General features: G+C 36.5%; 1 protein-coding gene across 1 annotated transcript in view; it reads right to left on the bottom strand.

The window, feature by feature from the left end:
* Nucleotides 1-15,235, bottom strand: part of crybg2 (crystallin beta-gamma domain containing 2) — a 39,606-nt gene extending 24,371 nt beyond the window's left edge. The window contains exons 1-3 of the mRNA XM_059509443.1: nucleotides 14,935-15,235; nucleotides 9,675-9,786; nucleotides 2,462-5,356 (exon numbers count right to left, since the gene is read on the bottom strand). Of these exons, the coding sequence (XP_059365426.1) occupies nucleotides 2,462-4,329 (1,868 nt within the window). The 5' untranslated portion in view covers nucleotides 4,330-5,356; nucleotides 9,675-9,786; nucleotides 14,935-15,235. The remainder of the gene's footprint in view (nucleotides 1-2,461; nucleotides 5,357-9,674; nucleotides 9,787-14,934) is intronic.
* Nucleotides 15,236-16,064: the final 829 nt, after the last annotated feature.

The raw sequence follows: 16,064 nt of genomic DNA on the forward strand, positions 1-16,064 counted from the left end.
TGCACCACTTTTCACACTTGTGTATTATGTTCTTTGCCAACATATTCACACATTAGTTCAGGCGAATTTCCAGAGCATTTTGTCTACATTCTGAGAATTGTTGTGGCTCTGATATTGGGTGGTGGCCAAGCTCTGTTCTGTGGTTATTTGCATGTGTTCACCACACACGCTTCACTGGAGAGATAAAATTACTTAAAACAAAACATTATTGCCTAAATAATAAAAAAGTGTTTTTTCAAGCTGTCCGTTCTAGTTACATTGATTCTCTTACAGCCTTTGCTTTAGAGGTCAGGCGCATTAGGAATGTAGATGTTTGTGTGTTTAGCCAATTCACATGCTATGTGACACACCACAGAGATCTGTAATTGTCCCTGTCAGTTTAGGTGTAGCTTAAAGTCTCCATTTCACTTGAATAGAAATGACATCCATAATTGCTGACTGGTCCCTAACAAGCATTTCTGAGTATTTACACAAACACTCATGACCATTATAGACTGATGGAGATCTGCCTAATGAACTGAAAGATTGTTACAAAGCATGTATGTTTGTTAAAAATCATGATCAATTCAAAGGTGTGTGTTCCAGATATGATACAATACCTCCCCCTATGGGTATCATTCAATTTTAGATCTATCAGAATATTACTTCAAATGCAATACTATAATAATACAATATAATTCTTCAAATCTTGTATATATAGTATAAGCACGACTTGTGCTAAGTGCATGCTAAGGATTAGACTATTTGTCAGCACTCATTCCCAAATGAACATGCATAACACATTTGCTCAAAGGTAAAGTAATATTAACTTCACATCATTTAATTTACATTTCTTGAAAGACAGATTAAAAAATTGCATACGCCCATGTAAGAATAATGTCCATTTTTACAACTTCATGAGCACATTCTACAGACAATCATATTGTTCACAGAAATCTCTGGTTCACTCTGATGGAATGTTCCATAAAGCTTGTCTGAGTCAGTAATCAAAAGAGGGCGGAGCTTAGCGAAGGGTCAACTGTAGTAAATACTTCATCAGACACATTTCTGACAGTTTACTATAGTAATTGTAGGGATTATTTCAGCTTTTTCAGACCAAAATAAAAACATTGGAATTTTCATAAAATTGCCTATATAAACCAGGAAATTAATTTTAAATAAGGGTCATCATTATTATTTTTTCATTTTTTGCTAAATGTCAAAAACCAAAGTTAAATAGCACATTATTACACAATTACACTTCCAGGCAAAAACATTTAACATTCTATTCACAAAATATCTGATGAGACATGTTAGGAGACAGACAGCACTGATAACAAGGTTGAAGCTAAGAATATACAAATAAGAACGAGGCAATGGGGACAAGTCTTTCGTAATGTCTGTCTGTCACATGCATCCCTGCAATCATTCTAGACATCCACATACTAGGCATCACTCAGAACTACAACAAGAAAGTGCACTGATTTTTGCATTGAAGCACATTCCCAGTGTTGTTGTTAAAAATGTACTAGCATCTGTACAAATGGACATCATGTTAGAAACTGCATTTAACTCAAACACATGCATAAAATAAGCTTTGATAAACCAGTCCCTTATTGGGATAAGAATTTCAACCTCACGTACAAAATAATTTGAATTTCATCTTAACTCATCTAAAAGAGACAGAATAATAATTCTGTATATATACTCCATAAAAAACAAAAACAAAAAAAAAAAACAATGAAACTGGCAGGGAGAGAGAAACAGAAGCCAACATAGTTGCTGAACACGTGGAATAAGAAGGGTGCTGTACATAAACACTTTTATGCCCATATCTATCTCCCATAATTTGACTTCATCTCATATATCACTTTAATCATAAAAATGAACAACCATAAACAAAGTCACTTCATATAATAACCCCTTTTTTTTAATATCTTTTTCTATATTTTTCTTCATTTCACTTATGTTCTAGCTTGAGCACACACTCACACTTAAAACCTGGCATGGTGTACAGCAAATATTGATGGCCATCATGAGAAACTGCTGGCGCTGTTCCTCATTCGTAAGCCCCTTTGGATAGTTGCGTCAGCCAAATGAAATAATATATATGTGATGTAAATCACATGCGATCAGAATTGAGGGGTTACATTTTTCTGTTCCCCATGCGAAAAGTGTGTAATTCAAGCAAGATAAGCTGAATTGATTTAGCATCTTCTATTAACCTATTCATGAATGAATGCATGAATAAAATAATTTTTACAAATATATATTTTTTTTATTTATAAACACACACACACACACACACACACACACACACACACACACACACACACACACACACATATATATATATAATTTTAGTTATACATTTATACATAAAAATATATCTAAGTATTCACATCAGGTTTTCAGATCAATACATTATATTTCAAACAGTACACAAATTGCCTGTAAAAAATGTAAAAATCGTGTATCTCACCTTTCATCTTTTATTAAACTTCTTGAAAGTAGCTGATCAGGAACAGCGTTAACTTCTGCTAGATTTTCCTTTTCCCTTTTGTTGTCTGGTGTACTTTCGCTGATTTCTACCCAATTCCTGTGAGTGATATTATCTCTGGCTATCTTTACCTTTGTCACTGTCACCTCTCCCTGTTTGTGGCTTGTGTCTCTGGTGTGTCTGAAGGTCTCCTCTGTGGTGTGTGCAGTGGAGATCTTCTCACTGTTATGTTCTTGACTTTCACTGCCCTGTGATCTTGGGAGAAATGTGGCTACATCCACAGTCTCTTCACCGGTGGTGTGTTCCTCCTCCTCAGCGTAGTGGTTATCAGTGCTTGTTTGGTATTTGCACCTTGCCGTGTCCTCCAGTATTGTTATCTCTCCGCCTGACTGGTGTGGGGCCAAGGGGTGGAGACAAATCTCCAGGTGACTGTGTGTGTCCATGCTTGAATCTGCAAGCGATACCTTCACTGGCTCAGAGAAGGGAGGGGCAGAAGTGCATTCTTCAGGGCTACATTCTTGATTGACTGGTAGGGCTGGTTTCAGTGGAGCAAGATGGTGAATCTGCTGCTCTGCTTGACCTGTCAACACCTCAATGCCTCCAAATACCTCTGCTTCCATTGCACCTTGCGTTGCAGATGCTTCTCTTGTGCTTTGGACCATTTTCAATTCATTTCTCTTTACTTCAACTAACTCATATGTTTCAGAAACCTTGTAAAATAACATTTGCTCTTGTGATAAAACATCCATGATTTGCTCTGATCCGGTGTCTTTTTCTAGATTCGATGGAACTACATACTTCTCATCATAAATGTCCCCTAATTCACTTTGTTCCTCAACTTCTTGGGCATATTTCTCCTTTCTAGACATGTGAAAGTCATTTCCAGTGTCCATACTCTCAGCTGTGGTTTCAGCCTGGCCTTCTATTATCTGCTCTGATTCAGGGTCTTGAACAAATGTAATGTCTTGATTTTCATTATAAATATCATCTAATCTACTTCCTTCCTCCACTTCTGGTCCACTTTTGTTCTTCAGGTCATTTCTAGTAGTCAGAACTGCTGTGGTTTCAACCTGGTCAATCAACTCATGACTTACTTGAGTAGATGCATCCTGAACTTCTTCCTCAGGATCTTCATACTCTTCAAATGTTTTCTGTTGTGTGTCCACATCTGTCTTTGGGGTTTGAGAGCTGAACACCTGGTCTGAAACATCTAAGTGAGGGGGAGGATGAATTATGAAGGCAGGTATGACTTCGGAGGGCAAAGTGCAGGAGATATCACTGTCTGGAAAATCCGAGGAAGTTTCTGAAGAGATGATCGATTTAGCTTGGTAATTCTCCTGACTTATTCGGTGTTGTTCTGATATTTCAGTTAGGGATTCCACATCTGAATAAGACATATTGTTAGAGAGACCTCTCTGGGAATGATCAGGGCTGATAAGGTCTGAGGAACCTGAAAGGTCAAAGGTGACAGTTGACTTGATGGTGTAGGTTCTTGAAACAGCTGACTGAGGTAAAGAGATATTTGACTCATTCTCAAGAAGGACAGGTTCAGCAGGGCTAGGTTCCACTGAACAATAGGAAAAATCATCGTTTGTTTCATAAGAATCCATTGAAATAGTCTCACAATTAATCTTAGGGTGAGTTTCTTTCAGTAATTTTGAATCTAAATTGGAATGTACAGTGATTGTGGGTAAACTTTGAGGTACTGAACTTAAATCACTTTCAGAATCATCAGTGTTGGACAGAGATAAAATTGGCTTTTTATCAGTATCAGCATCCAAACTGTTCTCTTTGGTTATGGAGGAGGATAAAGTGCTAGATACAATCACATCTGGCATAGATGAAACCATATCGGCAATGAAGGGGTCAGTGTTGACGGCATTACCATTGCTGGCAGATGTGTTTCTGTTATTTGCAGCGCTGGTTTGAGAATCTTCTGCCTCAGTTGATATAATGTAATGTGGAAGACTGGAGGAATGTTCTGGAAGGGTATCGGCAGTATATGAGTTTAAGCTGGAACTCTGGGTCACAGTATTGTTTGATGTGGAATCATCAAGGATGGTAGAGGGGGTACTGGGGGGGGGTGGAAGAGTCAAAACTTTGGGGGGTGGAAGGGATGGAACTTTGGGGAATGGAAGGGATGGAACTCTCGTGGATGGAGAGGATAGCAGAGGTTACATCTTTTGATTCTTTACGTTCCAGGTGTGACTCTTTTTGAAAAATAATTTCGTCATTGTTAGGAGTAATGTCTGTGGTGAAGGTGTTGACCTCAACATCTGCTGAAATTCCTGATTCAGGTGTTTCAAAATCAGAGAAAGGCTGATCATCCCTAAAAGAAACACCAATCGGGTTCAGATCAATGTTTGATTTATGGACTATGCATGTGACTGTACTTGCTGCAGTTTCCATATTCAGAGGAGGCCTGAATGAGTCAGTTATTTTAGACTCAGGGTTGGAGTACAGAACAGATTTATCTTCAGATGGGCTATCTGGGGGGGTCTGGTCAGCATCGCTCTCAGACAGTGAAGAGTCAATATATGGTATCGATGTACTGTCCAGATTTGAAGGCACAAAACCTGCATCCTCCTCATTAAGCTTAGACATGTCACTCAGGATATTCTGGGATTGGGATTGGTCAGAAGTACAGGAGGGTTCTGGTGTAGGCACTGCTGTCTTCAAACCAACCTGGTTTTGTTCGGTTTCTTCCTGGATGTCAAATTCTTCCTGTTCACTGATGCGATCCTTGAGCACTGGGGCTTCACTACTGCTTGAAAGTCCCTGGGGTAGATCACTTTTCTTCTTCTTCTTCCAGGATAAGGATACAGCAAAGCCCTTAGATTTACGGAGGTCACTCTCCGAGTAACTGTGCTGCACTTTCTAAAAAAAAGAAAGAAAGGAATATTAAGTCAGAAGTTAAAGTATAGAAGTAAAAAAAAAAAAAGAAAGGAGGTGAAGGGGAGAATGAATTGGAAAAAAGAGGACAAAGATTAAAGATTTACATAAAATTAATAAAGTTATATAATATAAAGATGCGTTCATATTCATCTGTATTTTGTTGATATTTGATATAACAAATATATATACAGTATATACACAAGTCCTCGCATGTTGACTCAAGAAACATTATGTCTCATAATAACCTGCCTGATTGGTATTGTCTAATGAATTCCTTGGGCACGAGAGGTATGAGACGACGATTCAATGGAAAGAGCTTTTGTTACTAAAGTATTCATGAAACACCCTACTGTTTTATTTTCTGAATGTGATTTAACCACTTTCATTAATGACAAACAAGAGCACAGACTACAACAGAGTAGAAGCACAAATAAAACTGTATTTGTTGTTAAACATCAAATTTAATAATAAATGAAACCTGAAACTGCAAATAGCTATAATGGGATTTTTATATAAACAGTAACAAGGAAGATGAAGAAGAATAAAAAATAAGAAAATCATATTAAAAAAATAAATAATCGACAGATTAATAGATGCTCAAAACAGCTGTTAGTTGCATATCTAGTAATTTAGTCACAACTAGGGATGGGACGATAACCGGTTTTATTGATAACCGTGATAAAATGTGCTGAAGGTTAGTAATATCGTTTAAAAATGAATTATCATTAAAACCGTGTTTGATTATCGCGGTTTTAATAACTCACTATTAAATCATGTCCAGCCAGCAACAGTCTGACGCAAGCGCAGCGCACAATGTTTTTTTTGTTTTTTTTCGAGAAGGAATGGCGAAAGTCAGTGACTTTTCTATGCTTTTCTATGCTTCTACACTTTTCATTGTAAGGAAGGAAATGCCACAGAATTTAATCTTTCTTTAAATTAAGTGCATAGAGTTGCTTGTTTTATTAGTTGTTTGTTGATTATTAAATATAAAACTTGCTGAAATGTTTTCAGTGTGAGCATCAACTATTTTTGAACACTTTCATCTCGTTTCAACAAAACCGTGATAATATTGATAATCGTGATAATTTTAGTCACTATAATCGTGATATTAAATTTTCATACCGTCCCATCCCTAGTCACAACCATGTGTTATCACAGTAATTCATATTTATCTCATTGGGAAATTAAATCTTGTTCTGCTGTCTGGTGAAAAATGATAGGTCTGCTGCTAAAGTGAATTCAGTGTTCCATCTGATAACATTAGAGGATGAAATGACATGAAGTGAGATAAAGAGAGATGTGTAACTGTCTGTCAGTCTGGGTGGAGGCCCTTGTATTCCTAGAACTGCGGGTGGTACAGTAGTTCAAAATGGCCATATCTGCAGGTCATCATCAGTCAACCTGTCATATAACTTAACCAATCAATATTGTTGTGAAAGGCACAACTCAGTCTCAGTTTTTTAATATGACACACACACACACACACACACACAAACGCATATATATATACATATATATACATACATATATATATATATATATGCTGAGCATCTTTGATTACGAACACAACACATTTTTGTGATACTGAATCTGATGTAAAACATCTGAAGCCAAACCTTAATTACATGAAAAGCGATATACACTATCCATGAAGCACATCAAGTCAACTTTTATTAACTTACTGAAATCTTTATTTTGAAGTCATTGTGGATTGTTCAGCCAGCCACAATAAACACTCACACATTCATGTACATTCACATGCAAACAGCTCCACCTGCTGGTCAAGTAAAAAAAGGAATTATAACCAAAATATATGAACCTTTGTGCAACCAAAAACAAAACTAAAGTGCCCAGTTCCTGATTTTACTCTGGAAAATAAACACACACACACACACACACACACACACACACACACACACACACATTTTTACAGTTTTTTTTCGATTGCTAAACGACAGTGAGCACAACTGGAGCTACATGTGCAAAACTCTAACTACAGTCTGCACTAGCAACAGTCACCTGAGCTAAACAGTTCACATCACCTGCAAAACTCATTCCAAGCAACACAACTCTTAACACACGGCTCAAAACAGACTCAGTGCAGCCAAACACTACACACAACCCTCACTGAGATAACACACACTGTCACTCAGAACACACTGAGAGGAAAATTAGCAGTTTGCTTCAGTAGTCTGCAGTAATTTACGGAATTACAGTAATGAGAAAAAAAGGTAGAAACTAAAAGTACATACTGTAATTCGAACAAATAATTGTGGGTCTAATCCTGAAATTACAATCAGCAGTGTTTGAAATCTCTTCAGTTTTGAATGTGTTCTTCACAGTTTTGACAGTAGTGTGTTAGCATTTGAACAAAGTGCTGTAAATCCACAGTGTTGTGCAGGTTGTGGTTAAAGTCGTGGGATAAGTGTGTAGAGTTTTGAAAACTGTGTTCAAGCAATGAAAAACGAACTAGAGTTTGGTCCACATGAACTGCTGCTGTGCAGACTGTAGTTAGAGTTTTGCACATGTGACTCCAGTTGTGCCCACTGTCGTTTAGCAATCGAAAAAAACTGTAATGTAAAATAAGAATTTGTTATAAAATTGCTTGGTTTCGATCAGTGTTTTGGAGTATACTAGCTTATAAATGGCCTTAAAGGCTTATAGACAGACTCATGAGTCTTTTAAAAAAACAGGACAGGACAGAAGCAAGAACAAGAAATATATACAGCACCATTCAAAATGAGGCCCCCTCATGTTTTCCACACAACTCAGTGCTCCTAAAATGACATTTAGCAAAATTCGCCTTAATCATCTGTATCCCTCATCATGTCTGTGCATGTCTTCCGTGCAAAAAAAACAAAACAAATATGCATATTATTTTCTGTACTACTGAACACAAGCATGACAGGAGAGACTAAATCATTTTTCATTACATCCTCATCAATAAATAACTGTTTATTTATTCATTCATTTAAATTTAAAAATATGGATGTAAATATATGAGATTGACTGTAGCAATTAACAATTCTGAAACAAGTATAATTGATATTTGGGATCAGTGTGCACTTAAAACCATCCAGTTTCAAGATAGGATTCATCTGCAAATATTTTATGCTAAATTGGTATTAATTTGATAATCAAATTGAAGTTTAAGCAGGAATTGAAAAAGATGGTGCTGTTAGATCATTTACCAGCAGGGGGTAATGGAGACACGCTAACCAGCCAAACCTTGACTCCTTCCTTGGTAATAAATGTATTGTTTATTTTTATTATTTTGTGAATATACTGGACCTTACAGGCTTTGCCTTCATTTTCAAGATCTGTGTTTAAATATTAGTAATATTTTAACTCTTTTTTTTACATTGCAAAATATTACCACCATATACTGAAAGTTTTTGCAAATTAAAGTTTTTTTCGATTGCTAAACGACAGTGAGCACAACTGGAGCAACATGTGCAAAACTCTAACTACAGTCTGCACTAGCAACAGTCACCTGAGCTAAACAGTTCACATCACCTGCAAAACTCATTCCAAGCAACACAACTCTTAACACACGGCTCAAAACAGACTCAGAGCATCCAAACACAACACACAACCCTCGCTGAGATAACACACACTGTCACTCAGAACACACTGAGAGGAAAAACACTAGTATCAAACACCAATACAGAAAATACTCACTTTTCATCTGCACAGTTTGAACAATTTCAGTGACTTCATACAAAGTCATATTTTCTTCAAAGAAAAGAGAGACATTCTTTCACATGATTTATTCAAATTTTTAGAACATAACAATTATTTGAGGTAAATGAAAATTAGCAGTTTGCTTCAATAGTCTGTAGTAATTTACAGTAATGAGAAAAAAAAGGTAGAAACTAAAAGTACATACTGTAATTCAAACAAATAATTGTGGGTCTAATCCTGAAATTACAATCAGCAGTGTTTGAAATCTCTTCTGTTTTGAATGTGTGCTTCACAGTTTTGACAGTAGTGTGTTAGCATTTGAACAAAGTGCTGTAAATCCACAGTGTTGTGCAGGTTGTGGTTAAAGTCGTGGGATAAGTGTGTAGAGTTTTGAAAACTGTGTTCAAGCAATGAAAAACGAACTAGAGTTTGGTCCACATGAACTGCTGCTGTGCAGACTGTAGTTAGAGTTTTGCACATGTGACTCCAGTTGTGCCCACTGTCGTTTAGCAATCGAAAAAAACTGTAACTCTAAAATCAAAAGATAAGTGTTCCTAGGTACTGCATAGCCATACACTTGTATGTATACTGAAGTACAAGTGAGGTACTCTCTGACCTTTGACCTGAAGACAGTGCCAAAGAAAGATGTCTTGCGTTTAGCCCCCCTCTCATCATCCTGAGTTTCACTGTCTCCCAACGTCCCAGCTCCCAACGTCCCAGACTCAGTTCTGTGGAAGACGACATTCAGTTAGAGATCTGGAGATTGAGGATTCGGTTTAAAGTTCAGATAAATGCACAAAGAGCAAACAAAGCAAACTCAAAGTGGCCTTGAGTTTGTTGTGTGGCGCCAACACTCGAGTCAGCCAGCGAAAATGACGAGAATGTGAAACATTCAATCATCAGTCTTTCCTAAGCTCATCCAAATACAATGTGTAAACAGGTTATTGATTCTCTTAAAAAATATATACATTCAGTGGAAACCTGCTGCATGCTTTCAGACAACAAGATGTGGACACACAGTGCTCTCTAAAACAAGTGCACTAATACAAAGACACCCAGTGTGGCCCATTGTACAGCACCACCTAAAATAAGTTAAATGGGTGCAAATCACAGTGAAAACAGTCATGCAGTCAGGAATACAAGCATCAGTGCATCATGACTCTTATTCACTTTCTTAATGAAAACAATGGCCTAACTCAGAAGCTAGATTGTTAACTGTATTTATTGAATACATACAGCGTATTCAATACGCTGTGCGATATGGCCAAAAAAAAAAACTATTGCGATTTCTTTGATCAATTTAGAGATTTCGATTTTAAATCACAATTTTGACACACACAGATATGCTTTACAGTCATAAATGCATTCAGGATTATTTTGAAACATATTTCCATAAGAAAACCAATTAGAGCTTTATCAAAAAGTTGTGAGGTCTCTAGAACAGACATAAGTCAAAATAATCGATATAGTAAAGGTGTAAGAAAATAGACTTATGGCAAAAATTTTATAAATAAATAAATCCAGTGTCCAGGGACTTTTTTCTTTTTGCCATGATTTGGCCAGCATTAAACAGAAAATAGTAAGGTGGAACAGGTGCATCCAAAAGTCCCTGTCATGAAAGAAGCAATCACATTTTTTGAAAGTTAATCATGTCATTCACTTAAACCTATTTTAAACAAAGAGCAACTGTTACTTGAGTAACTTGAATGACTGATGAATTGAAGTAACTTATGCTTTGCGTTATGTGAAAGAATCCTTCAAAAAATATCATGTAGACAGCTGAGACTGATTCTACAGCTTCAAAGTTTTTGCAGTGATGATCTAGGAACCTAAACATAGCATGAGAGCAATCAGAAGGGAGTTGTTTGAGGCCTAAAGATTGCAGGGTCTTTTGTTAAATATCCTGCTTCACATTCCAAACCAACTCTTAAAAACCCTCAGGCACATGACTCTGAACATGTGTTGGTTCAAAGATGCATAAACAAATTAAAGCTGAACCCGAGCGTAATCACTGAAGTGATATTTGTTTAACCTGTAACTGTAAAAATATTTATATTCTTTAAAGGTCTCACCTTTACAGGTTATCACTGTAATGCCAACAGCATCAGGTGAAAACAAGCTGAAACTTTTACTCTTCACTATCTTGGTTTTTTGATCAAGCTTCTCCCCAGAGGGGAGAACAGCAAAAGTATGAGTGTCACTCTGTGTGATGGAAGACATTAAGCAAGCAGTGTAGCCAGTTCCTTTAGGTATAACCATATAATTTGCTGGTAGCACAGAAAACTAACTCAACAGAAAAAAATACTTGTTATCATTAACTTAAATTAGTTAAATTAATTTTCTTTATGTAGTGAGGCAAGAAATAGATTTCAAGTCCTGTGCCTTTCCAGAGCACAGGAAACCAGACAGGTAATTTACATAAAAAAATACAAATAAAATAAAAAATACATTTTTACAACAGCTCTTCTATAATTATTTTCATAAACTTCTATAACATTCTATAACATATGGCCGTAAACATGGGCAGTCAATGTGCAACAAAGGTTTGTGAATTTCACAAACGGTTTTATTCCAGGCCTGTAGTTTGTGCTGTTGTTAAAACAGCCAACCACACAACACGCTCTTCCCGGCATCACTGGACAGCATACTGAAAACTAAAAAAACAAAATAAAAATAACCTTTCATACAGCTTGAGCTAACATCTGCTACAGCCGCCTATGGGACCAACGCTACTTCTGCTACTTCCTTAGCAGCAAGGCACGCAGTAATGGCGGCGCTTATTTATATATATATATATATATATATATATATATATATATATATATATATATATATAAATATATATACACACATATACATCACACACACTTAAGTGTCTAAAGTGTCAATTTTTCAAAACTGAGATTTATACATAATCATAAAAGCTGAATAAATAAGCTTTGCATTGATGTATGGTTTATTAAGATCGGACAAGATTTGGTCGAGATGCAACTATTTGAAAATCTATAGATATAGAATATTAAGAATATCGCCTTTAAAGTCATCCAAATGAAGTCCTTAACAATGCATATTACTAATCAAAAATTACATTTTTATATATTTAAGGTGGAACATTCACAAAATATCTTCATGGAACATGATCTTTACATAATATCCTAATAATTTTTGGCATATAAAAAATCTATAATTTTGACACATTCATTGTATTTTGAGCTATTGCTACAAATATACCCCAACGACTTAAGACTGGTTTTGTGGTCCAGGGTCACATATTGTCGAACAAAATTGCGTGTTATGACAAAGACTCCCAGCAGAGTGTAAATCTTCTCATAGGCCACTCAGAAATGTTTCACTCTGGTTGCAAGCGACATTTGCAGTTGGATTCTCAACTTACAAACACTTTGTGAGACCTTTCTGTTGACCCATATAGCACAGACTACACAATGTTACTATCAAGTCTACTATCCAAGACAATTATAAACTATGTTAAGTCTGTCTACACAAGCAACAGGATTGAGGATTTGAAATGTACGCCTGTCACAGACCTCACTGTTAGTGCACAGTTTGTTTGCCTTTGAGTCACAGTTTATTTGGGAATGGAGACACATGGCGAACAGTGTTTGAATAAGCATCTCAACGTATTGTGCCAAGTAAACACAGGGGACAGATCCTGTCTACAACAGACAGGTTCTGAAGAACAGTCACATGCCAAGGTGTTTTTATAAGATTACAGCAGTTTGCTTACCTGAGGGAGGAGCTTTTGTGGCCGTATAACCTATATAGTCACGTACAAAAGCTGGTTGTTGAGGTTTTAACTAAGGGTTGGGTTGTGTGAATATGCAAATCCAAACATCCAAACAAACATGCTCTTCACACAATATTGGGTCCTTTTGGGTAGGAATTACAGTGACTGATTATTATACATGATTAAACTCAACTCACTCATTAACCTACATTCACAGCTGAAACAAATATCTGGTATCACCATCATTGCAGCCTATAAATCACCAGCGTTCTACCGCCCTTGAAATTACGGAACAATTGTAATGATTATATGAATATGACTATGAGTTACACTTATATGACTGAAAGGGACCATAAAGCAACACTGCAACTACTGACTTCTTTCTAAGCACATTCACCATCTGACTACTGTAGGTGAAGCTGATGAGCATATTCAAACAGAAAGGGGTGGACAGAGCCAAGACTAACACCAAAGTCCACTGCATAACAGGTCTGCAATGTTTTAAGGCACATGCGTACCATTTAATCTCACAGATAAGCATCCCAACAGGACAGGACATTTATCTTGCGACGCAAAAAGCTTATTAAACATTTTTTTACTTAAAGTAAAACAAACCGAGCCACTGAGCTCGTTAAAGCCGCATTTGACAGCCACAGTCTAATAGATTACACCTTTATATTCAATATGAAACTGTTATTAAACAAAAACAGTGCTTGTTATGATGCTGAGGATGTGTAGTTTGAAAATTGTGGCATTTATGTTGGTGCATGGTATCGGTGTTATCTCTTATACTCGTCAGTGCTGTTTGTCTAACTGTTTCTTCTCCTAATCTCATCTATATCGCTATAATTCAAATGGATGCGTTTTGTGGTCTGATCTGCACTGTGTGAACCGGAGCAGACTGTGTGCGTGCGCTGTGGCAGTTCACGTGACAAAAGGCCAAACCAGACCTCTTTTCCAATGGAAAGCATATTTACGCTGTCTGAATCGTTCCATATCCCCTATATCGTGCGCTGCACCATACAGAAAATACTAATTTTGTAAACAAGAAACCGATGGCATCTGAGGATTCAGCATCTAATGGCAGAATGCTTTGGTTTCTAGAGAGCATTTGATTGGACAGAAAGTTTTTTTTCTTTTCCTTTTTTAATTGGACAGACAGTTTGATGAGAATCTGAAGTGCGGGATATTTCATCAAAATTGTTGATCCATATTGTTGTTAGAGACTGTACATTTTGAATGCTTATATCTCCTAAATGCGAATTTGTCATTGTTTTGGAGCACAGTAACTTATAGATAACCTTAAGGCTAACATATTCATATTAAAAACAAAAAACATCAATTTTGACTTCATGGGGATGTTAACTTTGCGGTGTCCATCTCTTTATGATCATCACCCATGCAATGGGTAAAGTTAGACCAGAGCTAGAGATATACATCTATATATCTATTCTGACATTGCTTTTACATAATAGCTGTTTAAACAATTAGTATTGATAAACTTACAGGGGGGTACGATTGTTTTTTTTTTTGGGGGGGGGGGGGGGGGTCAACCCGCAAATATGTGTTTTTTTGGGTGGGGTGGGGTGGGGGGGATTCAACCCGCAAACATGAAAAACAATACGCAGCAACAGTGTTACAGTAGCTCAATTCCGCGGGAAAACCGCCTACCTGGCAACACTGGGAGCGGAGCAGCTGAATCAAATTAAAGCAAACTATACTTTGACTACAGAATATAGCTAGTTTTTAAATACTTACAGAATAAAACGTTGCATTTTATTTATTAACATAATAATTGTCAAAATTTTTACCAATGCTCAGTCTTAGCAGCTACAGTACTGGATTACAAATGTAGTGTGGCTGTCATACAGAACGTTGTCCCAATTAACTCAAGAACATTAAGATAAATATAGGCTTCAAATATAAGTAAAATCACAGTAACAAACATTCATTGGTCTCGTGATTCTTTTATTTTTATTATTATTGTTTTAGCTTGTGGTTTTACATATCGGTTAATTGGATATTGGTTTTAGACTATCTGACACGTAGGCTAGGCTACATGGACAAAAATAAGCATGGATCATTCAGAAGCCTATTAGTTATATCGGCAAACAGAATGAAATGGTTTTACCTTGGAGCCTTTAGGCTCTCCTGTAAACTGTCCGATTTCATTGTCTTCCATTTAATTAATTTGAGAGTTCCTTTGCTGCTGTCATCTTTCTCCACGGACTCTTTGAGATTTGCTTCACTTTTAGAAAACAAATTCCTCAAAGATTTTTTGGTGGAAAAACTCTTTTTCGCCATGGCGAAACTTCTGAACGATCACTGCAGAACCACGCGAATGACTTAATTAAAAGTTGATTACGGTGTCGAGGCACGTTGAGGAACCTACTGCTCTCTAGAACACAGTCAAACCTTACGCTCTCCCACGAACAGATGCTCTGGCTGTACATGTCAAAGATAGTGAGACACCTATCGAGTGTTTCTTGTATAGGCGCGCTCGGACCCAGCGCCTGATGAGTCTCTAGGTTATGAGACACAGCCATAGACTCTACTTTATTAGTGTTAGGGTTATGCTATTACTGACTCACCGTAGTGAATCAAATCTTTTGAATCAGATTAATTCACTAATTTGATCAGCGTCCATTTGTGTAGGTTAGTGTGAGTAGGCTAAATGAATCATTCATTCGACCATTTCCCAAAACAAAGTCCTTTATTAAAATTAGGTTGTACTATATAAATTATAATAAAAAAACATTCTTCCATTCAGTCAACTGATCATGTTGTGGCAACAAATAACAGCCTAAATAAATTAAGTGTTTCAATAAAGTTAATGTATTAATTAATGCCATAATCTCCTGTTCGAAAACGATTCGTTTATAATCATCGTCATCATCATCATCATCATCATCATCATCATCATTATTATTATTATTATTATTATTATTATTATTATTATGCTCTTCGCCAACGATTCATTCGTTTTCATCTGATTTTCAAGATCCATAAATCTGAATAAACCATATGTGTAAAATTCACACATAGGCCGACAGGATCATAGCAAGAGGTCAGTATTGCCAGTGCCTATAGCTACGAAATAGCAAGTTTGGCGTCTGAACAGACGCAATAAAGACAGTAAAGAAGATAATGTATATAAATAGAGGGTTTGGTTCAGTTCAGTGAAGCTCAGATAACCGATCTGTAACATTAGCCTATAATGTCGGTTCACTGTATAAATATTTAGTTATTTCATCACCCTAA

This window comes from Carassius carassius, chromosome 25 (assembly GCF_963082965.1).
Source record: "Carassius carassius chromosome 25, fCarCar2.1, whole genome shotgun sequence".
Classification (NCBI taxonomy): domain Eukaryota; kingdom Metazoa; phylum Chordata; class Actinopteri; order Cypriniformes; family Cyprinidae; genus Carassius; species Carassius carassius.